The sequence below is a fragment of the Phyllobates terribilis genome, unplaced genomic scaffold, assembly GCF_046119375.1.
Source record: "Phyllobates terribilis strain yellow unplaced genomic scaffold, ASM4611937v1 Scaffold_4__5_contigs__length_816908805, whole genome shotgun sequence".
In the NCBI taxonomy this organism is placed as follows: domain Eukaryota; kingdom Metazoa; phylum Chordata; class Amphibia; order Anura; family Dendrobatidae; genus Phyllobates; species Phyllobates terribilis.
In genome coordinates, this window is record NW_027362764.1 from 43,940,536 (window position 1) to 43,963,747 (window position 23,212).

The 23,212-nt window shown below is 47.0% G+C and overlaps 1 protein-coding gene across 1 annotated transcript in view; it reads left to right on the forward strand.

Annotated features, from left to right (window-relative positions):
- Positions 1 to 23,212, forward strand: part of THSD7A (thrombospondin type 1 domain containing 7A) — a 740,167-nt gene that overhangs the window by 671,753 nt on the left and 45,202 nt on the right. The window contains exons 20-21 of the mRNA XM_073677287.1: positions 14,736 to 14,869; positions 17,525 to 17,678. Coding sequence (XP_073533388.1) covers positions 14,736 to 14,869; positions 17,525 to 17,678 — 288 coding nt within the window. The remainder of the gene's footprint in view (positions 1 to 14,735; positions 14,870 to 17,524; positions 17,679 to 23,212) is intronic.

The following is a 23,212-nucleotide window of genomic DNA, read 5'->3' on the forward strand; positions in this document are numbered from 1 at the left end:
AGGATCCTCGGGGGCAGGTCTTTAGGCTGCTTTGCATTATTACTCTGTGAGACACGCCCTCTTGTAAAGACCATAAAAACATAGAACCAAATAAAAAAGTCAATTTTTCTGGAATCATATGGCGGATTTAATAAAAACAAAAATCGTAATTGCCAGGGAAGCAGCAGGAAAAAAATATAATATAAATATAATATAAACTGCCTATTTTTGACCTGGTTACAGATCTTCTTTGTAACCTTCATCTTTTAAGACTTATAGAACATATAAGCATATATGCACAAAGCAATAATGAAATTATAATCAAGACTATTTGTAAAGTAAGAAATCCTATATACAACATACCTAGGGCTCAAAATAATGAGTATATATTAATTTTATTAGACAGTATTTAAAACATAATATGATAAACATACAAAATTAGACATAGACCAATGGGCAATGACACATCCACCCAGTTAGGATATAGGACTGATCTAGTAAATTAATATATAAAAGCTATTAATATTCAAAGGAAGAATAAATTAGAATCAAGGAGTGGTGTCACATACTCTAGTAGTAAAAATGCACAGTGGTGTTAAAGGGGTCCTCACCAATCAAAGAAAATACTCCCGATGCGCGTTTCGCATCAAGCTTTGTCAGGGGGGTGTGTTAATTTGTAAAGTAGTATTGTTTTTCTTTATCTGAAATGCAATGGGGTAATGCAAAATAATCTGATTGAAATAATGTAAAAATAAGTAATATAGTAAAAAATAATACCCTCACATTAAAAAAATAATAGTACATTTAAAAAAAAAATAATAATAATACCCTCAAATAATTATAAAAAAAAAACCTCAAATTTCTTCAAAAATAGACATGAGTTTGCCTTTTTATAATTCAGACTTTTTTTTCAGCAGAATGTTGCTGCCAGGTTATTCCTACCTTTCATTTATTGACCGTGAAAACTTATCACGCTACCGAAAATCTAATTTCCCATTTGCACATTTAGGTTATTATACCTGAATTTAATTTTGCTGTCTTGCTTTAGGCTTGTTCTTTCCTTCATCATCATAAATGTTTCCAGCTAATTAAGTTGTGTGCTGGTTTATTTTTTAACTGCAACTTCAATTTTAGCTTCACAAACTATTTTTTTTAGTTGTCAGGCCGCTCTCTCCAACATCGTATTTTAAAGGGTATGAAGAATTTTGCAACCAATTTTTTTTTATTGTTTAAGTGAAGCTAAAGTAAGCCTTATGTAACAACTTTGTAATCTCTTACCTTTAAGTATAAAAAGTTCTAATAGAACCTTATGCATCTCCATGGTAACAGACTACAAACAAACCCTGTGTAGTCAGATTTTACAATTTCCATTTAAATCAACATTTTCTCACCCTGTCACAAAAAATGTAATAAATTTGGTGACGGTATTCCATAGTCATTGTCGTGGCATTCCAGAAGATTTTTCATAACAAAGTCCTTCCATTGTGGAATAGTGGAATCTGTAAGCCGAGGAATGTTCCAACTTTCCAGAAGAAATTTCTGCCATTGTGGAATGTTCTGATTTTCTGTAAAAAGGAATTATTTACCTGTAAATTATGAACTGTTTCAACTTTCTATGAAAAAAAGGTCTTTAGTCGAGGAATGTTCTGATATTGAATATTTTTATAATATTCAGCTGAGGTATCAATGCTTAAAAGGAATAAAAAATCTGATAATATGAAAACAAACTTTCCTACATCCATGACCTCTTCATAACTAACAAACTTTCCTTCCTCTGCATCACAGAAACCTGGCTCACCCCCTCTGATACAGCCTCTCCTGCTGCACTATCATATGGTGGATTCCACCTTTCCCACACCCCGTGCCCCACTGGCAAGCATGGTGGAGGAGTTGGCTTTCTCCTGCCAGATAACTGCTCCTTCACCCAAATCCCACTGCTGCCCTCCATTACTCTGCCCTCTTTTGAAGTTCACTGTGTGCGCATCTGCTCCCCCTCCACCCTCCAACTGGCCTTCATTTATCACCCCCCAGGATCAACTACCACCTTCTTAGACCATTTCACCACCTGGCTGCTTCATTTCCTTTCCGCTGACATCCCCACTATCATCATGGGCGACTTCAACATCCCCATTGACACTTCTCTCTCAGCTTCCTCTAAGCTTCTATCCCTCACTTCCTCCATTGGCCTTGCTCAATGGTCTTCCACAGCCACTCACAAAGACGGCCACATTCTGGACCTCATCTTCACCCGCCTCTGTTCCCTGTCTAACCTCTCTAACTCACCCCTCCCTCTTTCTGACCACAACCTACTTACTTTCTCCACCCTTTCCTCTCCAGGGCAACAACCCCTACTCCACAAACCTAGCATACCCTCTCAGAAACCTCAAACACCTTGACCTACACTTACTCTCTGAATCCCTTCTCCCTCTTACAGCCATCAGTTCCTTACATGACGTAGATGTTGCTGCCGCATTATATAACACCACAACAACTGCAGCTCTCAATTCGGTCGCTCACCACACACATGCCAAAGCTCGCACAATCAACAGACAACCCTGGCACACCAGCCTAAGCAAAGAACTGCGACGGGCCTCCAGGGTTGCTGAGCGTAGATGGAAAAGATCTCACTCCAATTGTGGCGCCCTGCTGCGCATGATGCCACAGAACCCGGAAGGCGGCACGGACGGAATTCTACACAAGAGGCCCTCACTACATGCAAACACCTCCACCTTCCACCTCATACCAGCAGAGGGAGCCCTGTTAGGGATATATAAAGGGAATGTGGAGCCAGGCAGCTCAGTTCTGAGTTAAAGTAAAGTCAGTGTTCAGAGAGGAGCACGCAGGCTGCTGTGTGAGGCAAGCTAGGCCTCCAGCAGTACTGAAGCCTAGTGAGGGCCCCGAGCGTGGCCGAAGGCAAGTGGAAGAAAGGAGTCATAAAGGGGGCAGAGGAGCATACCAGGATCACTCCAGTATACCTACCGGACACCGGGTCCGAGCCTACAGGGACCCTTTACACCCAGTAGGGTTAACCGGAATCCCAGGAGGACTACAACTCCCTGGCAAACCTGAAGCTAGACACATATGTAGCACCCTGAGGATTCGGCTGCTACAGGGGTATTGCACCTCAACCCAGAGGTGTGATATTCCACTCCCGGGTAAGGATGGAGTGTGGAACTGAGCTCAGAAAGCTGCATGCACTACACACATCCCATTTCCGAGGAGCAGACCAACGGTACTCCCACTTAGAAATGTGCAGGTACGACCGAGTCTGTTCCTGGCTGGAGTGGGAGGGGGGTGGTACATCCCAGTAGTGTAGGGGCAGATAGGGGGAGCAGCCTGGGTAAAGTTAGGAGCTCATTGGGTGCTGGTCACCTGAGCTCACACATAGAGGGAGTATATAAGGTGGGCACCATCTAAGATCAGGGTCAGTCAGTCAGTCAGCCAGTCTTTGCAGAGAAGTCAGAGGAATAGAGCAGAGGAGCAGAGCAGCCCCAGAGCCAGAGTGAGAGAGGAGAAGAAAGAAAGACCCAGAGGGGGAGACAGAAGGAACTCTGAGAACCCAAGTACAACCCTAGGGTGAAGAGTTGGCAACAGGGTACCGGATCCCAAACTGGTGGGGGCTAAAGCATACCTCAGCCAGAGACCGGAGGCCGTGGGCAGGATCTGCCACGGCCACCCACCACATCCACCCTGAAGGCAAACCACGTGTAGGGTCAGGGAACCCAAGGCCAAGGGTCTCCCAACAGAAGGCCCGAGGGAGCTGGACCTAGGTGGATCCCTGGTGGGGACGGCCAGAAGAAAGGACAAGAAGGAGGGCTCAGGGACACGCTCCGGACTTGCTTGGGGGTTGGCTGAATCCAGGACCTGGTGGACGCAGCACGGCTCGGGTGGTCACTCAAGGCCGGAGTGACCGGAATATCTGCAGTAAGTAAACACCCTGAACTGCACAACCCGACTCTGTCTTTAATTAACATCTACGCTGCACCACCACAACCCCCATCCTCTGCACCTGACCCCCTGAGGCCATACCCCTCCCGTTGGGGGTTATACTATCTAAAGCTGCACCAACACCATCAGCCTCAGCGGACCCTGCTGCAGCGGCGGCCGTAGTGACCGCAATCCAACGGGTGGCGTAGTCGACATAACGAACTTTGTAACATCTGTAGGACTGCCACATACTCTGAGCTTGACACCCTGGGCACGGACCGGGTCACAGCCACTCGGAGACTACAACCCCCATCTGATCCGGCTCCGGGTATTCCCCTAAAGAATATGGCCCAGGGGGCGCGTCAACTTTGGCGTAGTCGGCAGGATAACGTGCCCGCAACATCCGGGTACTGCGTGCCTGAAGAAAAGAACAAGTTTACCTCAAAAAGAAGTCTCCTGCCGGTTCCGGGGGGTCCCCGCCATCGGACTCCATCACAGGTCGATTCCCGCCGGTTGTCCGCCATTAACAGCTTTTTCCCGCCATCTGCAGAGTTTCCCGCCACTGGGAGACGATTCCCGCCATTTCCAAAGGTTTCCCGCCTTGTCAGAGCGGACGCCATTATGGGCGTGCCAGAGGATGGCAAGAGGCCGCCTCCCATCGTGGGCCAGGACCGAAAATGGCGCCAAAAGTGGAAACCGCCCCCACCAACAGAGACTGTGATGCTAGAGGTGTCTGTCAGCGTGAAAGAACTGCCCCTGGAGCTGACAATCACCAAGTGGCCCCGGGACTGCCCTCGAAGTGGGAGGACTGAGAAGAAGAGAACAAAGATGGGGGTCGCCTGGAGCAGTCTGGAGAGAGCGCACCCGGAGACAAGAAGCCTAGAGCTGAGTCCAGAAGAAGCTTACCCGGAGATGGAAGAAGAGCAGAGCAGCACCGGCCCGCTGGCCAGGAGCCTGCTGGAGACAACGGAAGGAGAGCAGAGCAGCACCGACCCGTTGGTCAGGAGCCTGCTAGAAGCAACGACCCCACTAGGCTTAGTGGAGGTCCTGGCACAGCTCCCCCGAGATCGGGAGTGTGCACAGACCGCGCTGGAGGGCCTCGCACGGAGGATGGCCCGGGTGCAGCGAGAGACGTTGGCGGAGTGGAGCCGTGAGATGGCCCAGCAGACAAGAACTCGTCAGCGGAGCACGCCACCCGAGACGAGGAGACAGACCGCCTCTGAGGATGGCGCAGGAGGACTGAAGGCCGGAGACGGCGCAGAGAAGGGAGCCGAACGAAAGGAGGCAGGTAAAGGGGACGTCTCTACCCCAAACCGGGAAACCGCGTACCTGCCCCAGCTCCCCGTCGCAGAGCCCGAAGTACCCCCTGCCGTGCCCGTAACCGCAACGTCACCGCCACAGACTAGGCCTCAACCGGAAGCCGCAGCCGCGACCCCTGTGACGTCACACGCCTCGACCCCAAGCGTGACCAAGCAGGAAGTACCACCAGCCTGGTCGCAAGGCCTAGTACCCCCGGGCGCCGCAATACCAACAGCGCCCCCTACCTCCGCGGAGCCACCGGCCTGGTCGCAGGGCCAAGTAACACAGGGCGCCGCCGTTCTTACGGTGCCCTTTACTTTCCAGGTGCCCCAAGCCTGGTCGCAAGGCCTGGTCGACCCGGGCGCCGCTACCATCAACGCGCCCTCAACATCTAGAGTGCCGCACCTGGGTGAAAATCTATTTGCCCAGCATACGTGCCCGAACGGGTCTGAAGCTAAAGTTAATCACAAAGAAAGAGCAGGAGGACGTCGTCGTTGAGTACAGCAGAGTACAAGCTGTATATAGTTGCCCGTCGGGGCACAGTGAACTGTTGCTAATATAGTCCCCGTTGGGACCAGCGAATTGAACTGTTACCCGTATTTCCCTTAATCCCTCTGACCGAGGACTGAGAGCGGTCATCCCTTTCCTAATACCTGGCCGAGGACTGAGAGCGGCCATATCCCTTTGTATATAGTTGCGCTTCCTAAAGCGCCCCCTACCGGTTTTATAGGAAGACCATTTTTCTAGAGAAACTGTTGCACTTTTCCCGGGTACACGTTGCACAGTGTCCGGAGGAGGAGCTAGAAGCAAGAGAAGTCTACGAGAATGTTATTTATGAAAAAAAAAAAAGTTTTATTGCTGATATATATGTTTTATATGTTTTTATTATGTTGTTTATGCAAAAATTGTATGTTTTGGTGTTTTTATATCTTGCAGCCCGAGGACGTGCTGTGATTTACCAGGGGGGAATGTAGCACCCTGAGGATTCGGCTGCTACAGGGGTATTGCACCTCAACCCAGAGGTGTGATATTCCACTCCCGGGTAAGGATGGAGTGTGGAACTGAGCTCAGAAAGCTGCATGCACTACACACATCCCATTTCCGAGGAGCAGACCAACGGTACTCCCACTTAGAAATGTGCAGGTACGACCGAGTCTGTTCCTGGCTGGAGTGGGAGGGGGGTGGTACATCCCAGTAGTGTAGGGGCAGATAGGGGGAGCAGCCTGGGTAAAGTTAGGAGCTCATTGGGTGCTGGTCACCTGAGCTCACACATAGAGGGAGTATATAAGGTGGGCACCATCTAAGATCAGGGTCAGTCAGTCAGTCAGCCAGTCTTTGCAGAGAAGTCAGAGGAATAGAGCAGAGGAGCAGAGCAGCCCCAGAGCCAGAGTGAGAGAGGAGAAGAAAGAAAGACCCAGAGGGGGAGACAGAAGGAACTCTGAGAACCCAAGTACAACCCTAGGGTGAAGAGTTGGCAACAGGGTACCGGATCCCAAACTGGTGGGGGCTAAAGCATACCTCAGCCAGAGACCGGAGGCCGTGGGCAGGATCTGCCACGGCCACCCACCACATCCACCCTGAAGGCAAACCACGTGTAGGGTCAGGGAACCCAAGGCCAAGGGTCTCCCAACAGAAGGCCCGAGGGAGCTGGACCTAGGTGGATCCCTGGTGGGGACGGCCAGAAGAAAGGACAAGAAGGAGGGCTCAGGGACACGCTCCGGACTTGCTTGGGGGTTGGCTGAATCCAGGACCTGGTGGACGCAGCACGGCTCGGGTGGTCACTCAAGGCCGGAGTGACCGGAATATCTGCAGTAAGTAAACACCCTGAACTGCACAACCCGACTCTGTCTTTAATTAACATCTACGCTGCACCACCACAACCCCCATCCTCTGCACCTGACCCCCTGAGGCCATACCCCTCCCGTTGGGGGTTATACTATCTAAAGCTGCACCAACACCATCAGCCTCAGCGGACCCTGCTGCAGCGGCGGCCGTAGTGACCGCAATCCAACGGGTGGCGTAGTCGACATAACGAACTTTGTAACATCTGTAGGACTGCCACATACTCTGAGCTTGACACCCTGGGCACGGACCGGGTCACAGCCACTCGGAGACTACAACCCCCATCTGATCCGGCTCCGGGTATTCCCCTAAAGAATATGGCCCAGGGGGCGCGTCAACTTTGGCGTAGTCGGCAGGATAACGTGCCCGCAACATCCGGGTACTGCGTGCCTGAAGAAAAGAACAAGTTTACCTCAAAAAGAAGTCTCCTGCCGGTTCCGGGGGGTCCCCGCCATCGGACTCCATCACAGGTCGATTCCCGCCGGTTGTCCGCCATTAACAGCTTTTTCCCGCCATCTGCAGAGTTTCCCGCCACTGGGAGACGATTCCCGCCATTTCCAAAGGTTTCCCGCCTTGTCAGAGCGGACGCCATTATGGGCGTGCCAGAGGATGGCAAGAGGCCGCCTCCCATCGTGGGCCAGGACCGAAAATGGCGCCAAAAGTGGAAACCGCCCCCACCAACAGAGACTGTGATGCTAGAGGTGTCTGTCAGCGTGAAAGAACTGCCCCTGGAGCTGACAATCACCAAGTGGCCCCGGGACTGCCCTCGAAGTGGGAGGACTGAGAAGAAGAGAACAAAGATGGGGGTCGCCTGGAGCAGTCTGGAGAGAGCGCACCCGGAGACAAGAAGCCTAGAGCTGAGTCCAGAAGAAGCTTACCCGGAGATGGAAGAAGAGCAGAGCAGCACCGGCCCGCTGGCCAGGAGCCTGCTGGAGACAACGGAAGGAGAGCAGAGCAGCACCGACCCGTTGGTCAGGAGCCTGCTAGAAGCAACGACCCCACTAGGCTTAGTGGAGGTCCTGGCACAGCTCCCCCGAGATCGGGAGTGTGCACAGACCGCGCTGGAGGGCCTCGCACGGAGGATGGCCCGGGTGCAGCGAGAGACGTTGGCGGAGTGGAGCCGTGAGATGGCCCAGCAGACAAGAACTCGTCAGCGGAGCACGCCACCCGAGACGAGGAGACAGACCGCCTCTGAGGATGGCGCAGGAGGACTGAAGGCCGGAGACGGCGCAGAGAAGGGAGCCGAACGAAAGGAGGCAGGTAAAGGGGACGTCTCTACCCCAAACCGGGAAACCGCGTACCTGCCCCAGCTCCCCGTCGCAGAGCCCGAAGTACCCCCTGCCGTGCCCGTAACCGCAACGTCACCGCCACAGACTAGGCCTCAACCGGAAGCCGCAGCCGCGACCCCTGTGACGTCACACGCCTCGACCCCAAGCGTGACCAAGCAGGAAGTACCACCAGCCTGGTCGCAAGGCCTAGTACCCCCGGGCGCCGCAATACCAACAGCGCCCCCTACCTCCGCGGAGCCACCGGCCTGGTCGCAGGGCCAAGTAACACAGGGCGCCGCCGTTCTTACGGTGCCCTTTACTTTCCAGGTGCCCCAAGCCTGGTCGCAAGGCCTGGTCGACCCGGGCGCCGCTACCATCAACGCGCCCTCAACATCTAGAGTGCCGCACCTGGGTGAAAATCTATTTGCCCAGCATACGTGCCCGAACGGGTCTGAAGCTAAAGTTAATCACAAAGAAAGAGCAGGAGGACGTCGTCGTTGAGTACAGCAGAGTACAAGCTGTATATAGTTGCCCGTCGGGGCACAGTGAACTGTTGCTAATATAGTCCCCGTTGGGACCAGCGAATTGAACTGTTACCCGTATTTCCCTTAATCCCTCTGACCGAGGACTGAGAGCGGTCATCCCTTTCCTAATACCTGGCCGAGGACTGAGAGCGGCCATATCCCTTTGTATATAGTTGCGCTTCCTAAAGCGCCCCCTACCGGTTTTATAGGAAGACCATTTTTCTAGAGAAACTGTTGCACTTTTCCCGGGTACACGTTGCACAGTGTCCGGAGGAGGAGCTAGAAGCAAGAGAAGTCTACGAGAATGTTATTTATGAAAAAAAAAAAAAGTTTTATTGCTGATATATATGTTTTATATGTTTTTATTATGTTGTTTATGCAAAAATTGTATGTTTTGGTGTTTTTATATCTTGCAGCCCGAGGACGTGCTGTGATTTACCAGGGGGGAATGTAGCACCCTGAGGATTCGGCTGCTACAGGGGTATTGCACCTCAACCCAGAGGTGTGATATTCCACTCCCGGGTAAGGATGGAGTGTGGAACTGAGCTCAGAAAGCTGCATGCACTACACACATCCCATTTCCGAGGAGCAGACCAACGGTACTCCCACTTAGAAATGTGCAGGTACGACCGAGTCTGTTCCTGGCTGGAGTGGGAGGGGGGTGGTACATCCCAGTAGTGTAGGGGCAGATAGGGGGAGCAGCCTGGGTAAAGTTAGGAGCTCATTGGGTGCTGGTCACCTGAGCTCACACATAGAGGGAGTATATAAGGTGGGCACCATCTAAGATCAGGGTCAGTCAGTCAGTCAGCCAGTCTTTGCAGAGAAGTCAGAGGAATAGAGCAGAGGAGCAGAGCAGCCCCAGAGCCAGAGTGAGAGAGGAGAAGAAAGAAAGACCCAGAGGGGGAGACAGAAGGAACTCTGAGAACCCAAGTACAACCCTAGGGTGAAGAGTTGGCAACAGGGTACCGGATCCCAAACTGGTGGGGGCTAAAGCATACCTCAGCCAGAGACCGGAGGCCGTGGGCAGGATCTGCCACGGCCACCCACCACATCCACCCTGAAGGCAAACCACGTGTAGGGTCAGGGAACCCAAGGCCAAGGGTCTCCCAACAGAAGGCCCGAGGGAGCTGGACCTAGGTGGATCCCTGGTGGGGACGGCCAGAAGAAAGGACAAGAAGGAGGGCTCAGGGACACGCTCCGGACTTGCTTGGGGGTTGGCTGAATCCAGGACCTGGTGGACGCAGCACGGCTCGGGTGGTCACTCAAGGCCGGAGTGACCGGAATATCTGCAGTAAGTAAACACCCTGAACTGCACAACCCGACTCTGTCTTTAATTAACATCTACGCTGCACCACCACAACCCCCATCCTCTGCACCTGACCCCCTGAGGCCATACCCCTCCCGTTGGGGGTTATACTATCTAAAGCTGCACCAACACCATCAGCCTCAGCGGACCCTGCTGCAGCGGCGGCCGTAGTGACCGCAATCCAACGGGTGGCGTAGTCGACATAACGAACTTTGTAACATCTGTAGGACTGCCACATACTCTGAGCTTGACACCCTGGGCACGGACCGGGTCACAGCCACTCGGAGACTACAACCCCCATCTGATCCGGCTCCGGGTATTCCCCTAAAGAATATGGCCCAGGGGGCGCGTCACATACAGGACCAGGAACCACGAAGGCCCCGACGTCCAGGGAATGTGGTTACCAACCGGAGGTCCTACTTCAGAGCAACAGGTAGAGAAAAAGCAAGACACATAACCTAGGCACAGTTGCAGGCTGGCCAGGAGCTTACACAGAGGCAGACACGGATCAGGAGGCCTTATACCCGCTCCCTGTGGAGAAGTCCGAAAGTGCGCCCTTCACCTAGAGTACCCTGGACCGTATCTACAAGCTGTACCAGTAAAGGTAACGAAGCAAAAACCCCTGTCGCTGTCCATTACTCCGGCCGCGCCATTATATCTCTACCTGCACCACAACGCCCAGCGCACCCACCATCTATCTATCTACACTGCCCTGAGGCCGCGCTCCACGTGTGGGGAGCTGTACCATCTTAAGCTGCCTTTACACCGGCCTCAGAGGACTGCTGCAGCGCTGGTGACCTTCACCAGACACCACAGGTGGCGTCAAAAAATTCTCAGAACTTTAGTAATAATCGCTACCCCTTTTGTGCACTGTCCACCCTGGGCCAGCCACCGTAATATAGATATATATACTGTCCCCAAAACAGTGAGGCCCACGGGGGCGCGACGCAATGAGCCATTCATCACATTCAAACAGTCCCTCACTACCATCAAGTCCACACTCACTACAGCAAAACAAACATACTTCTCATCTCTCATATCCTCCCTGTCTCACAACCCCAAACAACTATTCAACACCTTCAATTCTCTCCTCCGCATCCCAGCGCCTCCTCCCTCTCCTCTCATCTCAGCAGAAGACTTTGCCTCATTCTTCAAGCAGAAGATTGACACCCTACGACAAAGTCCCCCCAGCCCCTCCTCACACCTACTCAATCCTCCTCCTCCAAAACCAGCTTCTCCACCATTACGGAAGATCAACTTTACTCTTTACTCTCCAAATCACACCTCACCACCTGTGAACTTGACCCAATCCCGTCCCACCTCATCCCCAGCCTCACCACTGTCTTCATCCCAACCCTAACCCACCTTTTCAACCTGTCATGAACAACTGGTGTCTTCCCCTCATGCTTCAAACATGCCTCAATCACACCCATCCTCAAAAAGCCCTCCCTTGACCCATCCTCTCTGACTAGCTATCGCCTCATGTCACTTCTCCCCTATGCCTCAAAACTACTGGAACAACATGTTCACTTTGAACTGTCCTCCCACCTCTCCTCCTGCTCCCTCTTCGACCGCCTACAATCTGGCTTCTGACTGCACCATTCTACTGAAACTGCCCTGACTAAAGTCACCAACGACCTACTAACTGCCAAATCCAAGCGACACTACTCTGTCCTCCTCCTCCTAGACCAGTCATCTGCCTTCGACACAGTGGACCATTCCCTCTTACTATAGACTCTCTCATCTCTCGGCATCACAGACTTGGCCCTATCCTGGATCTGCTCATACCTAACAGACAGGACATTCAGTGTCTCCCACTCACACCACCTCCTCATATTGCCCCCTATCTGTTGGTTTTCCCCAAGGTTCAGTCCTAGGACCCCTCCTCTTCTCCATCTACACCTTCGGCCTGGGACAGCTCATAGAGTCTCACGGCTTTCATTATCACCTCTATGCTGATGACACACAGATCTACCTCTCTGGACCCGATATCTCCTCCCTACTTACCAAAATCTTGAAATGTCTGTCTGCTATTCCATCCTTCTTCTCTGCTAGATTTCTAAAACTTAACATGGACAAAACAGAATTCATCATCTTTCCACCATCTCATTCATCTCCCCCACCCGATCTATCTGTCAACGTCAATGGCTGTTCACTCTCCCCAGTCCCGCAAGCTCACTGCTTTGGGGTAACCCTGGACTCTGATCTCTCCTTCAAACCACATATCCAAGCCCTTTCCACTTCCTGCCGACTCCAACTCAAAAATATCTCCCGGATCTGCACATTCCTCAACCACGAATGTGCAAAAACACTAGTGCACGCCCTCATCATCTCCCGCCTCGACTACTGCAACCTCCTGCTCTGTGGCCTCCCTTCTAACACTCTCGCACCCCTCCAATCTATCCTAAACTCTGTTGCCCGACTAATCCACCTGTTCCCCCGCTATTCCCCGGCCTCTCCTCTCTGTCAATCTCTTCACTGGCTCCCCATTGCCCAGAGAATCCAGTTCAAAACCCCAACCATGGCATACAAAGCCATCCACAACCTGTCTCCTCCATACATCTGTGACCTAGTATCCCGGTACCTACCTGCACGCAACCTCCGATCCTCACAAGATCTCCTTCTCTACTCCCCTCTTATCTCCTCTTCCCATAATCGTATACAAGATTTCTCCCGTGCATCCCCCTAATCAGGAACTCTCTACCCCAACATATCAGACTCTCGCCTACTGTGGAAACCTTCAAAAGGAGCCTGAAGACCCACCTCTTCCGACAAGCCTACAACCTGCAGTAACCACCGCTGCACGACCAGCTCTACCTTCACCTACTGTATCCTCACCCATCCCTTGTAGATTGTGAGCCCTCGCGGGCAGGGTCCTCGCGCCTCCTGTACCAATCACCGTCACGTTTTGTTCAAGATTATTGTAATTGTTCTTGTATGTATACCCCTTTTTCTCATGTAAAGCGCCATGGAATAAATGTGCTATAATAATAATTAATAATAATAATAAATAATAATAATTCAAAAAAATTTTGTGGAAATTCTGGAATAGGTTCATATAATGTATGGAGTGTATGTATTATGGATCAGTTTATTGTTATATGATATTTTGTTACATTGTTATCATTTTTCTAATTATTCTCTATCTTCTTTTTCTCTCTGTTTTTGGATTCCCATGTGCTTCACAGGCTCAGGTAAGGATCAAAACATTTTTCATGGGATGCAAATAACGTACAATTTTTTATGTGTCTGCCCCACATCATCATATTTTGCTGTGGGATCACTTTACAAAACTCGTACTGAGTTTTATACAGGGCTTTCCTACAAGGGTTTATTCACATATGCAGCAATTTTGTTTTAAAAGTTTTGCCACTGCCCCAGTTATCTAAAGGGAACTGGTAGAAATCTCTGTGCTTAACAAATAATAAGATTGTCCGGAATGTTGACCATAGTGAATTGTACTACAGTATTTACTGAGCATGCTCTCATCAGGGCAAAGGTCATAGTACAGGAAGAGGAGGAGGTGAGCTGTGACATCACCTATTGGTGGATCCTGTGTTATCTACTGTATATAGAGGTGTTATCAGTCATTGTACAGGAGAAGGAGGAGGTGAGCTGTGACATCATCTATTGTGAATAGTGGATCCTGTGTTATCTACTGTATATAGAGGTGTTATCAGTCATTGTACAGGAGGATGAGGAGGTAAGCTGTGACATCACCTATTGTGAATAGTGGATCCTGTGTTATCTACTGTATATAGAGGTGTTATCAGTCATTGTACAGGAGGAGGTGAGCTGTGACATCACCTATTGTGAATGGTGGATCCTGTGTTATCTACTGTATATAGAGGAGTTATTAGTCATTGTACAGGAGGAGGAGGAGGTGAGCTGTGACATCAGCTATTGTGAATGGTGGATCCTGTGTTATCTACTGTATATAGAGGTGTTATCAGTCACTGTACAGGAGGAGGAGGTGAGCTGTGACATCCCCTATTGTGGATGGTGGATCCTGTGTTATCTACTGTATATAGAGGAGTTATTAGTCATTGTACAGGAGGAGGAGGAGGTGAGCTGTGACATCACCTATCATGAATTGTTTATCCTGTGTTATCTCCAGTTTATATAATTTTTTATTATTATTATTATTATTATCAATAATTGGTCATTTTCTGCTGACACATTCAAGTTAAAGAATTTTTCAGTCTTAATAGCAGAGTTAATTCACTTGTTACTTTTTACATTTGTTACTTTTGTGTTGCCAGAAATCCACACTCTTGTAAATGCCCCTGGGTAGATTAGAGGACACGCTGCACAGATAGAGATGACTTCATTTTCTGGGAATACATAGTAATAATCTGATATCTGGCGGCCGAGCGCCTGAGAGGCTCCAAACGCCATTTGCAGATCACATTACAATATGAAATAATCTTGTAGGCGGCAGAAATGCTTTTACCTGCAGACAATGTTGTGTCACCTTACAAGGCTCTTAGGGACTCTGTAACCAGATGATTGCATCTTCCCAGCATTTCTCCGCCGTCCCATCATGCCGAGCGGAGTACAATAATCCATACGTTCCTATGTGGTCTGCAGGTGTATGAAGTGGTCCCGTGTCACAGTGACTGCAACCAGTACGTGTGGATCACAGAACCGTGGAGTGTGTGCAAAGTCACCAATGTCGACCTGAAGCAGAACTGCGGAGAAGGCGTCCAGACCAAAAAAGTCCGGTAAGGAAAACTCCACTTACAACACATTGATCTCTAAGATGAGATACTTATTTTAATTATGTCCCAAGATGCATTGCTTCCAGATGTCCAGATTATAAAATAAGGTAAAATCACCTATTTACTGGAAAATCATAGAGATATCAGCCACAGATTGCTACAATGTAGCAGCCATACTGTTATGCAGTGGCTTTTGAAAGTATTCACTCCCTTGGAATTTTTTGTGTTTTGCCACCTCATAACCTGGAATTTCACTTTTTTTTTTTTGAGGGTTTGCATCAGTTCATGTAAAGAACATCCCGGCTACCGAGAACATTTGGTTTTCTTTTTATTGTGTAACAAACAACAAATAGGACAAAATAACTGAAAACTTCAGTGTGTATAACTATTCACCTCCTAAAGTCAGTACTTTGTAGAGCCTCCTTTTTCAACAATTACAGCTGCAAGTCCCTTTGGATAAATCCATGAGCTTTTCACATCTTGCCATTGGGATTTTTGCCCATTCCTCAAAACAAAACTGCTCCAGCTCCTTCAAGGTAGATGGTTTCCTCTGGTGAACAGCAATCTTTAAGTCTGACCACAGATTCTCCATTGGATTAAAGGGGTTGTCCACTACTAGGACAACCCCTTCTTGAACTAAATGTTTAGCCACAATAAAATAAAAAAGCCTATACTGACCTCCGATGTTGGCGCCGTTCCAGTGGTATCAGCACTTGCGGTCCCGAGGCTGTGATATGGTGGAATGACACACGGTGCCCGGTGCTCAATCAGTGCTGGCATCAGTGTCTCCACCTTACTATAAACTGAACATGGAGAGGAAGTCCGGGCTGCAGCTGATCCCTGTCTTCCTCTCCATGTTCATTTCGACGGGAGGTGGAGGCAGTGATGCCAGCGCTGATTGGGCATCAGGCACCACGTGTCACAACACCACATCACAGCACCGGGACTGCTAGTACTGACAATCCTGGAACGGCGCCAGCACCGGAGGTGAGAATAGGCTTTTATATTTTATTGGGGCTAAACATTTAGTTCAAGGAGGGGTTATCCTTGTAGTGGCCAAGGTCTGGGCTTTGACTAGGCCACCCAAAAACATTTACATGTTTCACCTTCAACCACTCGAGTGTTACTTTAGCAGTATGCTTTATGGGATCATCAGATATTGGGATATTTTTTGTAACCCAACCCTGACTTGTTTTTCTCAACAACTTTGTCCCTGACTTGTTTGAAGATCTCCTTGGTCTTCATGGTGTTGGTTAGAGATCTCCTTGGTCTTCATAGTGTTGTTTGGAGATCTCCTTGGTCTTCATAGTGTTGTTTAGAGCTCTTCTTGGTCTTCATAGTGTTGTTTGGAGATCTCCTTGGTCTTCATGGTGTTGTTTGGAGATCTCCTTGGTCTTCATAGTGTTGTTTGGAGATCTTCTTGGTCTTCATGGTGTTGTTTGGAGATCTCCTTGGTCTTCATAGTGTTGTTTGGAGATCTTCTTGGTCTTCATAGCGTTGTTTGGAGATCTTCTTGGTCTTCATGGTGTTGTTTGGAGATCTCCTTGGTCTTCATAGTGTTGTTTGAAGATCTGATTGGTCTTCCTGGTGTTGTTCGGAGATCTCCTTGGTCTTCATAGTGTTGTTTGGAGATCTCTTTAGTCTTCATGGTGTTGTTTGGAGATGTTCTTGGTCTTCATAGTGTTGTTTGGAGATCTCCTTGGTCTTCATAGTGTTGTTTGGAGATCTCCTTGGTCTTCATAGTGGTGTTTGGAGATCTCTTTAGTCTTCATGGTGTTGTTTGGTTAGTGGTGCCTCTTGTTAATTGGTGTTGCAGCCTCTGTGGCCTTTCAGAAAAGGTGAAGTGTATATACCGACAGACATGTGACACTTAGGACGTCCACCTCTGTGCAATTTGTCACTAAGCATGGGACTTATGAAGGGAATTGCTTGCACCAGAAATTTTTTGGAGCTTCATAGCAAAAGGGGGGAATACATATCTATGTGCCAATTTTTAGTTATGTGATCCCATAAATTTAATTTATGCATATATTTTTCTCACTTCACTTCACCAACTTAGAATATATAGTGCTGATGCATCACACACAAATTGGATTACAAAACTATTTGCACACAGGTTGTAATGTAATAAAATAGGTAAAAAGCCGATGGGGGTGAATACTTTCGCAAGCCACCGTATCATAAAGCTTTCACTTTAGGAGCTCGAGTGGGATAATAATGTTTCCCACTTGAAAAACCACTAAAATAAGGTAAAAGGACAGGGAAAAGCACCTATTTACTGGAGAATCACAGAGATATCAGCCACAGATTGCTACAATGTAGAAACTATGCTGTCCCTACAGAACGTAGGTGGGACAATACTGATGGCAGATATAAAGGTGAATTAATTATAACCAAAATCAGACCAAGAATTGTTCTATATTTAAAATTAAACTTTTTTTTCAATAAATATTAATCAAATTATACGAAAATTAATTAAAAACTTCAAAGAAATTTCTGCCGGAGAATAAGAAGATTGGAAAGTAAAGCCTGTCTCTATAAATTCTATTAGAAGTTTATTCAGCAGCACAGCCTGCTGGTGAGAGGTGGTATTGCAGTACTGTTCACACAGTGACGCCTTATAGTGCCAGTGACCTATGTATTTGTAAATCTCATCAGATGCATGCAAAACACCGTGGACGGCCCCGCAGATGTTGTAGAGGATTATCTGTGTGAGCCAGAAGAGATGCCTTTAGGAGCCAGAAACTGCAAACTGCCTTGTCCTGAGGACTGCGTCATGTCGGAGTGGAGTGAATGGAGCAGGTGTCCTCTGGTGAGTAACCGGAGACCTCCACCTTACTGACATCATAAGGTAACATCGGCCATCATAGTGGGAAACATGAGAACGTAACTATGGTACTTAATGGAAATTATATTATATAGGAGTTTCTGCTATTATTATTGAGTGCAGCTCTGGAGTATAATACAGGATGTAACTCAGGATCCGTAACGTAATGTATTTACACAGTGACTGCACCAGCAGAATAGTGAGTGCTGCTCTGGAGTATAATACAGGATGTAACTCAGGATCAGTAATGTAATGTATGTACACAGTGACTGCACCAGCAGAATAGTGAGCGCAGCTCTGGAGTATAATCCAGGATGTAACTCAGGATCAGTACAGGATCAGTAATGTAATGTATGTACACTGTGACTGCACCAGCAGAATAGTGAGTGCAGCTCTGGAGTATAATACAGGATGTAACTCAGGATCAGTACAGGATCAGTAATGTTATGTATGTACACAGTGACTGCACCAGCAGAATAGTGAGTGCAGCTCTGGAATATAATACAGGGTATAACTCAGGATCAGTACAGGATCAGTAATGTAATGTATGTACACAGTGACTGCACCAGCAGAATAGTGAGTGCAGCTCTGGAGTATAATACAGGATGTAACTCAGGATCAGTAATGTAATGTATGTACACAGTGACTGCACCAGCAGAATAGTGAGTGCAGCTCTGGAGTATAATACAGGATGTAACTCAGGATCAGTAATGTAATGTATGTACACTGTGACTGCACCAGCAGAATAGTGAGTGCAGCTCTGGAGTATAATACAGGATGTAACTCAGGATCAGTACAGGATCAGTAATGTTATGTATGTACACAGTGACTGCACCAGCAGAATAGTGAGTGCAGCTCTGGAATATAATACAGGGTATAACTCAGGATCAGTACAGGATCAGTAATGTAATGTATGTACACAGTGACTGCACCAGCAGAATAGTGAGTGCAGCTCTGGAGTATAATACAGGATGTAACTCAGGATCAGTAATGTAATGTATGTACACAGTGACTGCACCAGCAGAATAGTGAGTGCAGCTCTGGAGTGTAATACAGGATGTAACTCAGGATCAGTAATGTAATGTATGTACACAGTGACTGCACCAGCAGAATAGTGAGTGCAGCTCTGGAGTATAATACAGGAGGTAACTCAGGATCAGTACAGGATCAGTAAAGTAATGTATGTACACAGTGACTGCACCAGCAGAATAGTGAGTGCAGCTCTGGAGTATAATACAGGATGTAACTCAGGATCAGTAACGTAATGTATGTACACAGTGACTGTACCAGCAGAATACTGAGTGCAGCTCTGGAGTGTAATACAGGATGTAACTCAGGATCAGTACAGGATCAGTAATGTAATGTATGTACACAGTGACTGCACCAGCAGAATAGTGAGTGCAGCTCTGGAGTATAATACAGGATGTAACTCAGGATCAGTACAGGATCAGTAACGTAATGTATGTACACAGTGACTGCACCAGCAAAATAGTGAGTGCAGCTCTGGAGTATAATACAGGATGTAACTCAGGATCAGTACAGGATCAGTAATGTAATGTATGTACACAGTGACTGCACCAGCAGAATAGTGAGTGCAGCTCTGGGGTATAACACAGGATGTAACTAAGGATCAGTACAGGATCAGTAATGTAATGTATGTACACAGTGACTGCACCAGCAGAATAGTGAGTGCAGCTCTGGGGTATAACACAGGATGTAACTCAGGATCAGTACAGGATCAGTAATGTAATATATGTACACAGTGACTGCACCAGCAGAATAGTGAGTGCAGCTCTGGAGTATAATACAGGATGTAACTCAGGATCAGTAACGTAATGTATGTACACAGTGACTGCACCAGCAGAATAGTGAGTGCAGCTCTGGAGTGTAATACAGGATGTAACTCAGGATCAGTAATATAATATATGTACACAGTGACTGCACCAGCAGAATAGTGAGTGCAGCTCTGGAGTGTAATACAGGATGTAACTCAGGATCAGTAATGTAATGTATGTACACAGTGACTGCACCAGCAGAATAGTGAGTGCAGCTCTGGAGTATAATACAGGAAGTAACTCAGGATTAGTAATGTAATGTATGTACACAGTGACTGCACCAGCAGAATAGTGAGTGCAGCTCTGGGGTGTAATACAGGATGTGACTCAGGATCAGTAATGTAATGTATGTACACAGTGACTGCACCAGCAGAATAGTGAGTGCAGCTCTGGAGTATAATACAGGATGTAACTCAGGATCAGTACAGGATCAGTAAAGTAATGTATGTACACAGTGACTGCACCAGCAGAATAGTGAGTGCAGCTCTGGAGTATAATACAGGAAGTAACTCAGGATTAGTAATGTAATGTATGTACACAGTGACTGCACCAGCAGAATAGTGAGTGCAGCTCTGGGGTGTAATACAGGATGTGACTCAGGATCAGTAATGTAATGTATGTACACAGTGACTGCACCAGCAGAATAGTGAGTGCAGCTCTGGAGTATAATACAGGATGTAACTCAGGATCAGTACAGGATCAGTAATGTAATGTATGTACACAGTGACTGCACCAGCAGAATAGTGAGTGCAGCTCTGGAGTATAATACAGGATGTAACTCAGGATCAGTAACGTAATGTATGTACACAGTGACTGCACCAGCAAAATAGTGAGTACAGCTCTGGAGTATAATACAGGATGTAACTCAGGATCAGTACAGGATCAGTAATGTAATGTATGTACATAGTGACTGCACCAGCAGAATAGTGAGTGCAGCTCTGGAGTATAATACAGGATGTAACTCAGGATCAGTAATGTAATGTATGTACACAGTGACTGCACCAGCAGAATAGTGAGTGCAGCTCTGGAGTATAATACAGGAGGTAACTCAGGATCAATAATGTAATGTATGTACACAGTGACTGCACCAGCAGAATAGTGAGTGCAGCTCTGGAGTATAATACAGGATGTAACTCAGTATCAGTAATGTAATGTATGTACACAGTGACTGCACCAGCAGAATAGTGAGTGCAGCTCTGGAGTATAATACAGGATGTAACGGGTTATTATGGGTCATGTTACACAAAAGGCGTTACTACTGTAGTTAAGAAGACTTTTGGTCGCTTTATACATTGCAGTGTGCTTATGTACTCATTTAAAATACTAAAACCACCAGCATCCAGTGTCAGTCCATGTACAGGACAGGATATACCTGGCCCCGTTCTGCAGGTAATGTTACTTTACGCCCAGGTATAACACCGCATCCACTGCTCCGCGCCTGATACTAAGTCACATGTCACTGCCACAGAGGCAGGAAAACGACTTCCGGAATATCCCCCTCTCCTACTACAATGGATAATGACATTAATTAAGTGTCAGACAATGGCAGGTTGGTAGAATACTAATTATTTTGATGCCAACCTTGCAGCGATAATTTCAAGTACTTTGCATCATAGGCACAATCGAATTAGTATGTAAATATAGTTGTAGTGTCTGGAAGGCAGACGAGATATTAGATTAATGAGGACAAATATAGATTATAGTCCTGAGCTTTACATCGTTGTTCATTGTGTCGTTAGTGAGCTGGCCCTTTAAGAAATAACGATGCTTTATCAAAAGCATGTGTTTTCTCCTTTTAAATAAAAAAAAAATAAAAACATTTCCCCCTAAAAAAAATAAAATAAATAAAATAAATCCCCAGTTAAGATTTATCTTCCATCCACAACTGTTGTATCGTTATAGTGGATTGTTGGAAAGTTGAGTGACAACCAGTGATGTGACTTGTTGTGCCACATGCCGGCTGCAGCCAATCACCTGCTCTAATGAAATAGTAAAGATTGTTGCAGCTGACACGCGACCCATGACTGCTGCAACCAATCGTGTCATCCTGATGGTGTCATGGCCCCTATCATTGAGCAATCATAGGTCTCGGCAATCTCGGACTTAGACATCACCTGAGATCATTTAAAAAAATAAATAAATAAATAACAATAAATACAATTATTTATAGGAAGAAAGTATCAATAAAAAAATACGTACTATTTTGTATGAACTTGATCAGGTACAACATTAAAAACATGTTAGTTATAATTTGGCGAAGGAGATAAAACATTTAAAGTGGGGAAACATATTGATTTTGCATTCCAATAATTAAAAAAAAACACACATAAAGGCTATGTACATGTTCATATAGCTTTTTATTTATTGTTCAGTTGCTTCCTAAATGAAGAGGTTAAGCAAATTTCTAAAAAAAAAAAAAAAGAGAGATAATAGCAGGGAGGGCGAGGAGGTCGTACACAGATCTCCACAACATGAAGATATGGAGAAAGCATCTATAGACTCAGGGAGGGCAGAGAAAACAGGCCATAGATAAGGGCTCGCTCACACTGCTGTATAACACAGCCGAGTGCTATGTGATGTTTTACCGGATAGCACTTGAGCCAATGTTATACTATGGGGCAGTGCAGATCTGCCATTATTTTCTGATGCCGATTCGGCATGCTGAATCTGATCGTAAGCACCCATGTCTATGGGTGCATGTGAAACATCAGACTGCACTTGGATGTCATCGAAGTGCAGTCCGATTACCGCGGACTCCGGCAATGGAGGAGATGGAGAAATTACTTTCTCCGTCTCCTCCGCACATGTGCTTTGATTCTCCTGAGCACAGTCAACTGACTGATAGAGTTTGAGCCAATAGTCTTTTGCATAATCTGCCCTATTCTATCTCATTGAAAATTCAACAGCTAAGTGATCGAGCCCTAAGAAGGGAAGGACAATAACTGAAGAGGAAATAAGTACAGGATAGAAGCTGTGCTCATATATGAGGCTATCTACAGTAGATACCCAGAACTCATATCCAGCCTTCATTACTGGTAGGGAAACTCCCAAAAGATAAAAACTTGAGTCTTGGATCAGACTGTAAACTGCATATCATGGGGTCTTAAAAATAAGTCAAGGAATGATGATTGCAGGCTGAAAGTTACTGCAATTTTATTTAATAAATAAGTGTCACTTAACATCAAAGGTGTCCATAGTCTTGAAAGCCAAAATTAGCCGTGACTAAACATAATCAAAATGATTCACAGGACCCTTGGCCACATTAGTAGTTCATGGCCGGTGGATGGGAGCTCCGCGAATCGCCTCTTACCACTACCTATATCATTTACAAAAAAACAAATCTAAACCTTGCACTTTCCGTTGAGCATTGACCATCGGCCGACACTAAACTCAATGGTTTATTTTCTGATTTCTGCTGTAAAGCGAAATGTCCAGATCTGCTTTTACTGCAAATCAAGTAAAAAAAATTACAAATCACAATATTTTCTAAAACAGAAAGAAACAATATAATGATGATACTTCAGCCTGGAAATGATCATGGTACAAAACAGTAGAAAGCAACATAATCGGGGTAATTAAAATATGACAATGAAGTTGCAAACACCGCGATTACGTCTGGCAGATCTCCATTATTATGCAAATGTGGTTCCAGCTTTCATAATGACATGTTTAGTATTTTAATTC